The 14,185-nt window shown below is 37.4% G+C and overlaps 2 protein-coding genes across 2 annotated transcripts; both read left to right on the forward strand.

The window, feature by feature from the left end:
* Positions 1–741: 741 nt before the first annotated feature.
* On the forward strand, positions 742–5,130 carry LOC131791767 (homeobox protein rough). The gene is made up of 2 exons (XM_059109150.2): positions 742–1,084; positions 4,176–5,130. The coding sequence occupies exons 1-2, from the start codon at positions 793–795 to the stop codon at positions 4,541–4,543; spliced, it is 660 nt and encodes a 219-aa protein (XP_058965133.1). The 5' UTR covers positions 742–792; the 3' UTR covers positions 4,544–5,130.
* Positions 5,131–10,945: 5,815 nt separating this feature from the next.
* Positions 10,946–14,169, forward strand: LOC131791651 (homeobox protein Hox-B4a-like). Its single transcript, XM_059108999.2, has 2 exons — positions 10,946–11,293; positions 13,104–14,169. The coding sequence occupies exons 1-2, from the start codon at positions 11,008–11,010 to the stop codon at positions 13,400–13,402; spliced, it is 585 nt and encodes a 194-aa protein (XP_058964982.1). The 5' UTR covers positions 10,946–11,007; the 3' UTR covers positions 13,403–14,169.
* The last annotated feature ends 16 nt before the right edge of the window (positions 14,170–14,185 follow it).

A 14,185-nucleotide genomic window follows, 5' to 3' on the forward strand; every position in this document is an offset into this window, starting at 1 on the left:
CGCTATTTGTTGAAAAGCTCTCAGTTCTCGCTTGCAAATGGTTCTAGTTAATTGTTATGAAGTGTATAAATACAATTAAACAAGGCGTAAATTACGCTAATAACTCACAAATGCCTTTCACTGCTTCAATAAAGTATTTCGCACCTGTGCCATCTGCCCGAGGAAAACCAATCAAAAACCGAAATCGATCCCAGCTGGGTGTTTCTACCAATCACAGCCCAGATCCGTGCGTCAAATACAGAGTTAAACGTTACTCAAACAATCGAAAAGTATCCTTGTTTTTAATTTATTTCTTTCAAGAAAAGTGCAATTTGCATCAAGAGATACCAAAACAATTACCCCTCTTAACATAACTTCCTCTCGTCCTTAAAAAAGGGTACAAATTTCGTAAACTTAATGATGAAAACCGCAAAAATTGTTATGAACTCGGCTTCTACCTCGTGGCCATACGTACGATATCTCTGCGATATGGAATACGATTTTAACATCTATAACTAATTCTGTTCGATATATCACGAGATTGACGATTGGAATTGAACAATAATAATCCTCGATTTCCAATGGGACGAATTTGGAATACTAATAACCTTTGTTAACAAATGAACTCTCCGGAATAATAAACGATATTTATTATCTTCAGGTCCCATAAATAATAGCGCGAAAATGATCACATCATATCGATAAAAGCTCTCTTTCAATTTCCTGTCCATATAAACCGGGCTAGCAGTATATTCACTCAAGAGAAAACAGATCCTTTGAAGAGCGCAGTGCTGGTAGAGCAACAAGCCCAGAATGCAGAACTCGTCCGCTTTCAGTGTTGACTCGCTGATGGGAAAGAAGACCCTCGACTCTAAAACGAACGATGTGGAGAAAGAAAGCGAGAGAAAATCGGCATTTTCTGTCGCGCCACCGCTACCAAAACGGGAATTTCATCCTCCCAGTGTCTGTAACTGCCAGCCTTGTCAACAAACGGCTGTGTCAGGTTTTACTGCAATGAGTCAGGCTGTAGCCGAACCAAGGTTTATGTCTTTACAATCGATGGCTGGAACTGTATCAGTGCCTGCTCCCGTTTATCTCCCGAAAGGTGAGTGAATTCTCATTCATAACTGATCCCTTAAATTGAATTTTTATGAACTTGATGAAAGAATTATTTTTGTGAGTGCTGAACCATACGTTATCCAAGCAGCTACTGTCGATTTAGATTGTGGGGTGAAATGTTCTTGTTGTTAAGTGAAATCTGTCATTTGGCTTTAGGGCTCTATGGCCGGAAAGATGTCAAGTCATTGAGGAATTAGCTAATTTTCAATGACCCTTTCGTCGTGAAAAGTAGTTGCCAACAAAGAAAATATAATAAATGTCTTCCATTTTTACTTTTAATAAGGTATGCTTGCCATCCAAAAAATAAAAAGATCATAATTCAAGATTTGAAATATGTGATGGTTAAAATAATGTCAATTGTTGCTCATTTTTCTGCACATTACAGGGCAATTTGTAAAATAAAACAGTACTCTCTTTATGTGGTTTGTTCAAGGTATGAATGTTGAGTAACACTTTATTACCGTCCGTCTAAACTATTTCACTAACGTCATTAATTTTCTCATTCTAAAAAAACCTTTTGGTTTCAAGCTAAAGAGAAAAACTTGAACGAGGTGTGTGATTGGAGAGGAGACATGAGAGACATTTTCGGAAGATTTTCAATTATCTGATGCCTAAGATGCCATACGACTGACATCATTTTTGTTAAGAAAAATTTTTTTATGCCTCATTTATTTCTTTTTTCCTTGCAATTACATTTTTGGAATTTTCTTTTGGAGATTTCTATATGAAATCGAGGTTTTAAAACTGAAAGACGTACACTGAAAAATGATTGTAAGAACGAAGATTGAAACGTGCTTAGTTTCCGAAGGCCAGCCATTCAGAAAAGTAGAGTGGGCAGGGAAAGAATGATAAAAGAATTAAATATATCCTTTTTGTTGCTTGGTTTGCTTTTTTCCGCCTCCAGCTTTCGTCTTCGGAAAAGCTCTTTCAGTAACGAAGACTCAATGCTCTCGAACGTGTGAAATTTGCCGACCTTTAGGGTGTGGTTCATCGATCTTGTGTGGGTGTCTATCATTCCCGTTCGGTTTTATTGATTTAAAAACCTTGGTGTGGCTTGCTCTTTTATTCCACTCCGCTGATGCTTTGAATATGTGAAGAGATTTAAAACAATTCTTTTATCTCTTTCGAATTCTGTGCCGCATGTGAAATTTAATGTTTTTTACCACCGAGTACATTGTAAAGTATTTTGGATACAAAGAGAATTGTTTTTGGTAAAGCCGGAAATCGATTTAATCGGTTTCGAGGCATTCTAAAATCATTAACGCTGAGTTTGGGCTTCTATTTTTTTAACAGTAATTTTTTTATTATTAAAAAAAAACGCGAAGTTATTGCTGCCGTTTTGTTAGACTTTTCAAAAAATGGGCAAATAAGATTTTTTAAGAAAACAGTTTTGATCGACTCAACAGAAACTTCACCGTGAAAATAAACCTACACACTTTGACAAAAAGACTTCACGTCTCAAATGGTCTTCAATAAGACAGATGTAGCACGCACTTTTGGGAGGGCTTAAAGGATATATTTTCCAGTGACCAGGGAGTTGAGAAAAATTAATGGTTTAACGTTGCTCTGAAGATATGATTAACAAAACCAAACTGATTGCGCCGAAAAAGTTTGATTTCCTTCTTCGTAAAGCGTTAACCATGAGAACAATTTTAAGAAAGACAGATGACAAAGTGCGGCCGGCCCTGATGTTTTGTTTTCGACCCAAGGTCAGGAGAAAACAGTTTTGTTTGTAACATAAATTTCTTTTGATCGTGTTTGGTCGCGCATTTCCTAAAAAGCTATTTATGTGCAGTGTGACACACTTGTAAACAAAGAAGCTTACACAAAAGTTCTCACCGATATAATTAAGTGGCTAGCTTTTGTTGTTCGCTTGAGCATAAATATATAGAGAAAGAAAAGTTGAAAATTGTTAATTGACTGCTCATTAGCGAGTAATAAAACATGATGTATTATACACGACTCGTTCACAAAACGTAACCTTTTACTCTTCGACTTGAGCAGGACAGATTTTTGCGTTTGCTATGTCCACTTTCAAATTGCAGAATTACGATCAGCTTACTTTTTCATCTTGGTCCAAAACGTTTCTTCTTTATAGTATCTTTCATGAGCCCTCCGGAAATAAAGGTTATCCCTATTTGAACATGTTTTTTAATTCCCATATCACAGTGAGTTTTCAAAAACATCTTTAATGAAGGAGCACTTATTTCTGCACTGCCCATCTTTTCGTTGAACACGATCCGCACCTTATTAGTCGTTTTATGAAGAGCTTATCAAAGCCAGTGACTTCAGCTGATGGTACATCTTAAAATTTAAGGACACAGAAAATTACAACTTTCTGCAAAAAAAAAAAAAGACATAGCAAAACAAAGGAAAAAAGACATAGCAAAACAAGATAAACTGCAAGCGCATGTGTCTTCCCAAGAACCTTGAAGAATTTCTCCAATAAAGAACAATTCTGGGCTTAATGCTGGGATTAAAGATAGAAAAGCACCTTGTAAGAAACAGGGTAGGTTTTTAGTTCGATCGTCGAATGAGGTAATTCGTGAAGCAAATGTCGCCGGCCATAGCTCACCAGATCACTTTTATACAACCAATAAGCTGTCTTGGCGTGTGTGCAAGAGAAGGGGTACGCGCAAATTACTTCCCTCTAATAGATGTGACAACTGTCTATTTGTATTCTTCTTGATCCCGGCGTGGGTATGATACGATTAACAGAGGGTAAGAAGTTTGCTCTTTCAATCAACGAAGAGCCCATGTGCTTTCTCAATTTGAAACTTGTACAAGACTGAATTAACTGAAAATTTTGTTTTGCCATTCCCTTAATTAGAGCATTACCATTGAACGCGTAAAGTAATAACACGATAGCAAAGCAAAGGTTTGAATGTATATCAGTGTGGCAGGAGAACTCATCGTGCGCTGACTTTCGATTTTTAAGATGTTTGCTCCATTCACAATAATCTCAGCCGGTGCTTACAGTTCAGAACGCTTAATGATAAGATCATTGATTCTGTCATTGTTTCATTCCGACTCTTTTATTGTTACATTATCCTGATATCAACTTTATTTTACTTTAGCCACTCCGCAAAGAAGAAAGAGAAAGGAGAGCAAAACACGCCGACAACGCACTACCTTCACCAGCGAGCAAACTCTCAAGCTTGAACTTGAGTTTCACCAAAACGAGTACATCACTCGATCAAGGCGTTTTGAGTTGGCTGCCTGTCTGAACCTGACTGAAACACAAGTCAAAATATGGTTCCAAAATCGCCGAGCGAAAGACAAACGCCTAGAGAAAGCGCAAATGGATCAACAGTTGAGAATCGCAAGTTACGCGGCCGGAGCAGGGATCACATACCCGCCATCTTATTTCAATTATTATTCATCCCACTATTACAAAAACAACCCCACTCAGGTCGCAGGCAACATCACTCAAAGGGTTGTGTAAACAGAAATAAATTTTTGGAAGTGGGGCAGAATTATTTATTGTTGTGCAGACTACAGAAATGAACGTTTAAACGGTTTTCAAACATCTACACCCGTAACTGACAATTTATATTCCACTGGCAAGTGTTAATCAGTGTAAAAAGATTCCTAATACTTACTTTGCATGCGCGAGAATCTATAATTTCAGTCACTTTACAACCTTAATACAAGGTGCCTGCTTTTAATTGCGTGAAACGTTCTCAGACACAGAAAATTAAACAATTTTGGCTGTGCAATTGTTGTTTTTTATCTAAGGGAGTGTTTTACTCTGAATTCAAAACATTTTGTTGATTAGAACGATCTAGTTTGATTTACGTGATATAAAACACTCAAAGAACCTTCTAAATGAATTGTATATATAAATGTTATATTTAGGTTTTCTGGACTATCTTGTATGGTGAGATATGTCGCTTTTCATGCGTGAGTTGCTTGTAAACTACTCGAATAACTTCAAGCTCCATTTGTAGACGTAACCAAGGAAGACTGGCTGAAATATGTATATTCGAGTTTTCCCGGAAAACTACCCCTTGTTATTGCATTTTCTTCTAATTGAAGAAATAAATGATCAGGTAACCTCAAAGAACCATTGTGTTTTATTGGGTTTCCATCATTCATTATCATCATTTATCTATTGCGTGCGACGTAGGAGAACGCTTATTTGAACCTACACCGTAAGCATGTCGTTTTGAGTCCCGCGGGTTTTATGATATCCGCGTGTATCGATCCGAAGCGCGACCGTTTCAGCTTTTCGACGCCATCTTGGACTGGCTGACACAAATGACTTCGATCTCGGGTATCAACCCCTCTCAATTTGAATCGCTGAATCAAGCTGGCAAAGTAATGTTCCGTGCGTTGACTCGCGTCGGTCTGGATGTTACGGGAAAATATGTAGATTAATAATGTACATGAAATAATTACGCGCTTCTGATTGGCTGAAAACGAGCGCCTTCTCATGTAACACGAGTGCAAAGTTGTAACACGAGTGCAAATTACAAATAGCGCGCACACGCTTTCAAAATTTGATCTGTCATGAGTTTCTACGATGTTTTTTCATGTACATTATTAACAAGTAATAACATGATTTATCTTACACTCACCCACCAAATTGCACTCAAAATCATATACTACCTATACAAATTGCACCCATTTGATCGAACGACCTGAATTATTACAAATTAAGAGACGTGGGCTGTGCTATCATCTGAAGTTCGCAGGTTTAGTATACCCAGGATTTTATTACGCCCATACAAAATAGCCATTCTTAGGCTAGATCGAACCTAGCTCATTAATCCATGATTTTACTAGTTTTGCAATATTATCAGTAGTTTTCATCATGTCGAGGAGCCAGACGAGGCAATAAACAAAATAATTACAAATAAACAAACTCTGAAAAGAAGAGAGCAAAAAAAGAAAACAGAGACCAAACAGAGAAATTCACACAACAAAAGAAAAGTTCCCCCTTTTTATTAATCCCCTTGACGTTGAGCAGAGAGCCTCCACATTAAGCACCCCGATCTAGTTTTCCTCAATGTGTCGCAACATATCGCACGTAACCTATTCCTGGCTACTTGCATTTGTTTAATTTTCTTTGCTATACCTCAGCATTATTCCATAGATATAATCATTTTATCAAGAGAAGAAATTTAGATACTAGGTTAAAGACACCTTTCACTAAATTGTTTAGCGAAAAACTAGAAAGAATGATGCGACGCAAATTCATACATAATGTGAAAGCTGTTACGAAAATGTGGTGGCGGCGTTTTATTGTACCGACATCTTGTCAAGTAACGGCATAACCGGTATCTTCTCTGTTAAATAAAAGTCTCAGCACGAAACTTCAGCTTTGAAACTCTTTACGGTGGTTAATTTACGTTATCAACTCAGTTGATAACACTAAATTACCAAAGATTCAAAAGGACAGGCTCGATCTGTACAAGGTGCCACTGCAACAACAACGCACGGGCGCCGAACCGATAAATTTGTGCTATAACTAGAGAATGAAGATTGAAGACCGGGGTAACCCCAGCTGAAGGAGCCATGGAATTCTTGTTCTGATTTTGATACAAGGAAACTCTTAGGGGAGCCACATGTTGCCGCCAAAAGTTCGTTTTTTGTATCTTATTTTCCTTCTCTCAACCGACCGCTTAATACTGACAGGGTGCCGATGCCGCTTAATTTGAAACAGGTTACACTGTATTTTGGGACATAATGATGTGTGATCTACTCTACATTTATAATTTCGTTATCTTCTACAATCTATAGCGTCATGACGAGTTGTAAAAAGTTGTTTTAAAAAGAATGCAGTCTCTTACTTCAATCAAATTCCCGTTAGACCATTCCAGTCCTATTTAGTCTAACCAACAACAATAAAAGTAAAAAACCACCTCCATAAAAAAGAAAGTTTTGGGGTACAAACAGCAAATTATTTGATTTTTTATTAAATATCAAATCAAAATATATCCTCTTCATGTATTCACAACCATACATTTATCACTTCATGGGTTAATTACGAAACAACAGCACGAACAGCTCTTAGTTGCCACGTAGCCCAGTTGGCAGAGTATTGCACCGGTATTGCAAAGGCTATTAGGTTCATCTACCGTACAGGCGTGAATATTATCAAGCTTTACTTTCACTACTGCTTGAGAAGTGTTCATTATTGCGAAGAACACTCCACTCTTCATTGATTAACCTGCATTTCAAATATATCATATTCATGTATTCATAATTATTCATTTATCTCCTCACAGGTCTATTACGAAACAACAAAATGACCAGCTCCCAGTTGGCTTGTTAGCCAAGCATTGCCCTGCACCGGTATCGCCGAGGTCATGCGTTCAACTCCAGTACAGGCCTGAATTTTTTTGAGGCCTTACTTTAACTACTGTTTAAATAGTGTTCATAACTACAAAGATCACTCCAACCTCATTTATTAACCTGCAGTTCAATGATGTGATATTCATGTATTCACAGTCAACCAGTTTTCATAATGTTGGCAAACATTACATCAACGTAGGGAAATATTTCATAGACTCCCCCTATTTCGTAGAAAAGGTTGCGGTTATTCATCGTGGTGAAGAACAATAAAAGCTAAGTTTTTCGTTTGTCTCACAATGGAGTCACATGTGATGTAGATCGCGACGCGACTCCGCATATGGTAATTTAAGCTAACAATCTAACGATCGAGAAAGAATAAAAAGAAAAAAAGACAATTAAATCTGACACAAAAGTAAACTCAAATGCAGTTTCGAGGAGTATTTTAAAAACAATGTGATAAACACAGCGATTCTTTGTACCTTTCACGATAACAGTCCAATCTTCACTTGCGACAAAGGTCACTTGTCTCAGAGAATAATAATAATGATAAAATAAAAACCATTGAAAACAAGGAAAAAGGGTCGAATATCATACAGAGGACTATAACTGCTTCACAGCCAATCACAAAGACAACTGTCTTTGAAATATCTTCGGGATGTAGTGAGAAAAACCTTCCTTTATTTATTTGACTACCTCTTCCAAGTTATCTACGAATTGTATCGGCTTAAGACGTCAAACTCCTTTCAGTTTTGATCTTTTGGGATTAACTTAAACAGAGGGAGAAAAATGGCCTGCGTAATGAGAAAACTGGTATAGCAACTGGTGACGCGCTGACGTATTTGTCTTTTAACTCTAAGTGGATGAAAAAAAATTACGTTACCACCAAGGCCAGAAATACCTTGGACAGAAATGCTTTGGAACTAAACGAATACAGAAGCGATCCTCGCAGTTATGAACACAACTGAACTAGTGGTTGAAACAAGGCCTGAAAAAAAATTCAGGCCCGTACGGGATTTGAATCCATGACCTCTGTGATACTGGTGCAGCGCTCTACCAACAGAGCTAACAAGCCATTATGTTGGATTCCAATAAACCTTCTAAGTGATGAATAATGACTGTAAATGTATGAAAATCATATAAGTGCACCACGGTTTAAGAAACGAATTCAGAAGTGATCCTCGCAGTTATGAACACTTCTGAACTAGTAGTTGACATAAGGCCCGTACTGGATTTGAACCCATGACCCATAACCTCTTTATAACTGCGAGGATCACTTCTGTATTCGTTTCTTCAACCGCAGTGCACATATATGATTTTCAGTCATTATTCACCACTTGGAAGGTTTATTTGGATCCAGTTAGTAGAGCGCTGCACCAGTATCTCAGAGGTCATGGGTTCAACCCGTACAGGCCTGAATTTTTTTCAGGCCCTATTTCAGCCACTAGTTCAGTAGTGTCAATAACTGCAAGGATCACCTCTGTATTCGTTTCTTCAACCGCAGTGCACATATATGATTTTCATATATTTATAGTCATTATTCAGCGCTTTGGAACTATTTTTCGACAACAATTGAGTAAGAAACTTGAAATACTCACTTATTAGCGGAAATGGCAATTTGTAATGAGTTTCTGTTTGCTTTTAAAAATGTAGATTACTCTGTTGCCAACCAGTATATCACGAAAAAAATTGATTTAACATTCTAAACTAATTTTTTTCCGTGGCAATTGAAAGCTAACTTTGCTGAAAAAAACTGAGAAAAACAAGCACGGGAGGAGAAGAAGAAAGAAAGAGGTTTAAAATATATGTATATCTCCTTATCTCAGATTTCAAACAATTCTTCACCGACTTACTCATGCAAATGTTAAAATTGGGTAAAAAATTACCTCCTCTCCGAGGACATTCTAGACATTTTTGCTTTCTTTTTTGCAAGTGACTGCGTGTATCTATCCTTATCGAGAATTTAGCAGTAAGTAAGATGTTATATTCCTATCAAAACCATCAACGATATGAAAAATTATCAAGTTATTTAGTCCTACAAATCATTCAGTCGTCTAAAATGATTACCAAGCTTAACAGCTAATTAGCCATCTTTGATATGATCACTGGGTGGATTTTTTTAAAGTAAAAATAACTATTCACATTAACCAAACAAACGGAAACTTTTTGTTAAGGACCAATGTTTGTGGACGTGTTCATAAATAGCCACTATAATATAATCAATGCCATATAATGCGAGCTACAGAGTTGTTGGGAAAATTGCCTCCAATCTCCGATGCCGATCAATATATTCCGCGGTAAGCCCTTTTAAAATAAAACGCTATAATTAACTTAATTAAGGTACAATGTTCCAAGCAATCTCCTTCTTTCCCTTAAGGGTGGACAAAGCCTTAATTGAATTTCCACAGTTATTTGACAAATTCAGAAACCCAACATCTGCAAAGAATGCTGTCACCAGCTAACGACAGGTTTATTGGCATCGGCAAATTAAAAAGAACTTGATTTCCTGTCTATATCTGGGTCGTTACACTAAACCTGCGAGCACAATAAAACTAATTTTTACAAAGCCCACGCCTCAGATTTGCATGAAAATTAAACGAGACTAAAATTGTCCCTTTGTTGCCGTGATTGTTCAAGGAAATGTTAAGCCTGGGAGACTGCAAAACAAATAGCTTTTGTGTAAGTCCTCTAAATAAGGCATCCAACATTTACAGTGTGTACTTTGAAATGTATACACGCGGCTATAGTTTTTATTACCAAAGGCTTCGCTGGAGTTTGATTGCTCTTAAAGTTTCGCTCTCGATCGCGGATTGGCGCATCGTTGACAGCTCACAAAGCTATTTATAATTTCGAATCTCGTTAATAGACCTGCACACGAACTGTGCAAATTAAAATGTGAAAAGGCTTTTGTTCGTTTGTGTACTGGTAGTATTTCCTAAGTTTGATGGTGTAACAAGCTTCATTTTTACCCCCCAAACGGATTGCGATTAATTTGTTAATCTCATTTGACAATGCCTGACATCGACAGGAAAAGGTGAAAATCGTCACGGCATGCTTTAAATCGGCCTGTTAACTGTGGTTTTCTAAATCTCAAGGCCAACACAAGGTGTTAGCGAAACAGTACATGATAATCCTCGAAACCTGATATATCTGTAGCGCGATTAAACTAAGCGTTTGTTTTTGATTTGTTTCTAAAAAGCTTTTGTGGGACAGAATGGGAAGGAGACAAATTGGATCCGAGGCTTTATTGTTCAATAACAGTGGAAAACGCTGAATCGATTGATATCATCATAGATACCTCAGAGCGCAACAATTGAAATTGTGATGTGGGCGATTAGTACTTTTGAACAAATTATATCGAAATTAATTCTAATTAGGGCGTGATTGTTCCACTTTGGCCTTCATTCAACCTTCATCAGCTTTCATTAACAAAAGATTAGGAAGTAATTGTCGCCGTCACTGCCAATCACAGCAGGGAAGAGTAATTGAATTTGCGAACAGTGTGTGAATAAGAGGATAGATGGAATAACATTAAGTGACTGTAGAACGCTTCATAAAGACGACAACGGCACGTCAACACGAAGACGACCTAATTCATGCGAAATGCAGTGAATGTCTTCACGAAATATCCAGTCTTGGAAAATGCAACATAGATCGTTTCGAATTGAAGACATCTTAGGGGAAGATTCTCCCAAAGAGACGACAAATAAGAAACAAAAAGAAGAAGTGCAGATGACAGTTGTTCGAAGGCCAATTTTATTGCCAAGAATTGAGCCTGTGGCTTGGAACCATCGTGTGAATAATTGCTGCAACTCTTTTTCGATCTACGGACACCGTCCTGAACCGAAGGCTTGTTCATCACCGTGGCATTATCATAAAAATGTGCACGGATATCAAGGTGAGTGAGGGATGCTATTGGTTCGTGCCTGTATTCTATACTGGCCATCCTACTTTACCAAATCTAGTTTTAGATTTTAAACTTTTTCACCTTTTACACAACAGTTTTGACGAATCAATCTGGCATAATTTTATGGATTATCGAGAATCCTTTAGATTCTGAGGAGTATTAAACTGTAGAAATATCATTGTGTCACAGCTAGGGCCTAGCGAAAGTAATTAGACGAAAGTAATAAAGACGTACCTGGAACCTGATTGGAGAGGGCATAAATGATATCTTTTGAAATCTTAACCTGCAAAATCCAGAAAATCTGCAACGATTTTTTGCCAAAGGTTGTAACAAATTCGCTATGAAGTGCAGGGGAAACATATGAATTTGCCCTCGAATGCCATTAAAATCAACTTAAATAAATTCCAGTCATATTGTTAGATATGACAAGATGTTTGATGCAAACGTCCCTGTCTTTACGTAAAAGCCCCGATAAGCTAATTCACGTTTTGTATGTACGAGTTAAAACCAGCATGGATAGGTTTAGGTCATCAGGTAATCTCTTATTTACCTCCACGTTTGGCCCCATTTAGAACAACAACAAAAAAACGTGGCATATGTTCCATCTATGTAGATGCTTGGTTCTGGTAAATTGGTGCAAGTAAAATGATCAGTTGATAACTACATTGTTCATCACTAATATACAAAATTTCTGTTCTCAGTCTCGGTCTTTTAGCGTAATGTCGGCTGACAAAGGGGCACGTTTTTCTTTGCTCTAACAACTTAACTTCATTATGTCTCTTTGGCTTAGATTAGGTATTAAGCAGGGTACTTGTCTTGAAAACCACTTGGTTATTTAGACGATGTTTCTGTTGACTGATTGAAAAAAATACTTTCCTTTCGGAAAAAAAACATTCCGAATTATTCGAAAAGGAGTCGAACCTTGAACCTTCCGATCGATAATTCTTCGGATTCCTAATAACTGAAGTGTGGGAGACTTGATAAATATTACAGACAATCAAAAAGACAATACAGATAGCCACAAGGTTTTTATACCAGCCTTATAACAAGTAGGAAGGAGACAAACTTCATTTTAGTGTTCGCTTTCTTGGATAAACTAGCCTAAACAATCCATTTTGAGCGAGCGTTCAAAATCCTTTGCACTGAAACATTTTCTCGATTTGATAGCAAGAAAATGGCATCGTACAAGTGTCCGCTTGTTTCTTGTCGAGGAATTCTCTATACTGATGTGAACCCCTTACTCCGTAAGAGTGACTAGCTATGGCAACTAGTATGTCTTTACAGTTAAATTTCTGGATCAAACATTAAGGTCATGAGGATAAAGCCAATGATTTCCAACTAAAAAGGGCTTATGATTGTTGAACAAATTCTCCTAATCAGTACCAATGGAAATGTCTAAATAACGGTGTGGAGAACACGCGTACTGATCTTAAGATGCAAGGATCAAACGACAAATCCAATTCCAAAAGCCTAATTTAAGTGATTCCTGCACAATGTCATTACATTGTCAAGGACAAGTTTCTTTGATTTAATTCTGGCATGAAGCTGGATATGAGCCTTATCCTCACTCGAAAAGCTTTCAAAAACTGTTAATAATATGTCTATATCGATCACTAATAATTTAACTTGTTTCCGGCCCTCAAGAATCCCGGGTATTTAGGCTAAAACGATCCTCATTTCGCCTCAAGTTGGTTTTAAGGTAATTAAGTCACAAAACGCACCGTGTCTTTGGAGACTCGAGCGGTTTGAGTTTTAAGGCTAAACGTTACTTTACACGGTATCATATCTTTCCATTCAACAGACCCCTCTCATGATTTTTTCAACGCAAGAAATTTCACCATGAATGGCAAACAGCGACGACCTCGCACAGCTTTCTCTAGTCACCAGCTCCTCACACTTGAACGCCATTTCCAAGCTCAGAAATACTTGACTCGGCCGCAACGATACGAGCTCGCTACCAGTCTCATGCTAACTGAGACCCAAGTCAAGATATGGTTTCAAAATCGCAGAATGAAATGGAAAAGATGCAGCAAGAACATAAATGGGCGAAAATCGATGAAAAATAACGCAGAAGTTGTCACTAGTAGTTCGATGACATAGAAATCAGAGGATTGATTTTTCTTTTATCACAGCTGATGAACTAACGCTGTAAATATTTCATGACATTATTTTGCGTCATAGAATTGACTGTTGTTGCCAAGAAACAAAATTAAATTGCTTAAGGCTAAGGTTACTCTAAAGTATATATTACCATGAAATCATACTGATAATACCCCTGCTTATAACTGAGTCCATCCCATACCACCCACCCTCAGTTTTCGTTGTGTTATCGATATGGAACAGGGAAAATTTCTCGCTTCAATAATACAAATCTGTTACTTCCGTTTCAGTTAAATTACAACAGTTATTACTTGGTTACTATGTAATGAGCTTAATCAAACCAGGTGAAAAAGTGCATGCATTATGAGCGCAAACTCAAACAGTCGGAATGAAAGACTTCTTAACTCAATGATCCGAGTTACAAAAATATGTACACAATGAAGTAAGCTATAAATAAACAAAGGGAGTAAGCTTCTAAAGAAACTGAAGTGCTGTATTGGTTGGGGAGAAGAACAAGATGATTTGGTTTTTCAACTGAGTTGATAATTTAAATTGGCCACCGTAAAGAGTCAGTCTCTAAAGCTGATGTTTCGAGCGTTAGTCTTTCGTCGAACGTTCAGAGGGAGGGCTAACGACGCTCGAAATGTCACCTTTGAAAACCCCTTACAGTGGACCAATATAAATTATCAACTGAGTTGATAAAGGCAAATTGTCTTTAAGTAGGGTACAGTCAAGTAGCTCTGACTTAAAATCATTTTTTGTTTTTCGCGACACAATGAGCAT

Source organism: Pocillopora verrucosa, chromosome 10, assembly GCF_036669915.1.
Source record: "Pocillopora verrucosa isolate sample1 chromosome 10, ASM3666991v2, whole genome shotgun sequence".
NCBI classification, from domain to species: Eukaryota; Metazoa; Cnidaria; class Anthozoa; order Scleractinia; family Pocilloporidae; genus Pocillopora; species Pocillopora verrucosa.

Excerpts from the sequence above, each read along its gene's own strand:
- LOC131791767 (XM_059109150.2), top strand. The coding sequence starts at position 793 with ATGCAGAACTCGTCCGCTTTCAGTGTTGACTCGCTGATGGGAAAGAAG. Across the intron at positions 1,085-4,175 it reads TCCCGTTTATCTCCCGAAAG|CCACTCCGCAAAGAAGAAAG; the intron begins GTGAGTGAATTC and ends ATTTTACTTTAG.
- LOC131791651 (XM_059108999.2), top strand. The coding sequence starts at position 11,008 with ATGTCTTCACGAAATATCCAGTCTTGGAAAATGCAACATAGATCGTTT. Across the intron at positions 11,294-13,103 it reads AAATGTGCACGGATATCAAG|ACCCCTCTCATGATTTTTTC; the intron begins GTGAGTGAGGGA and ends TCCATTCAACAG.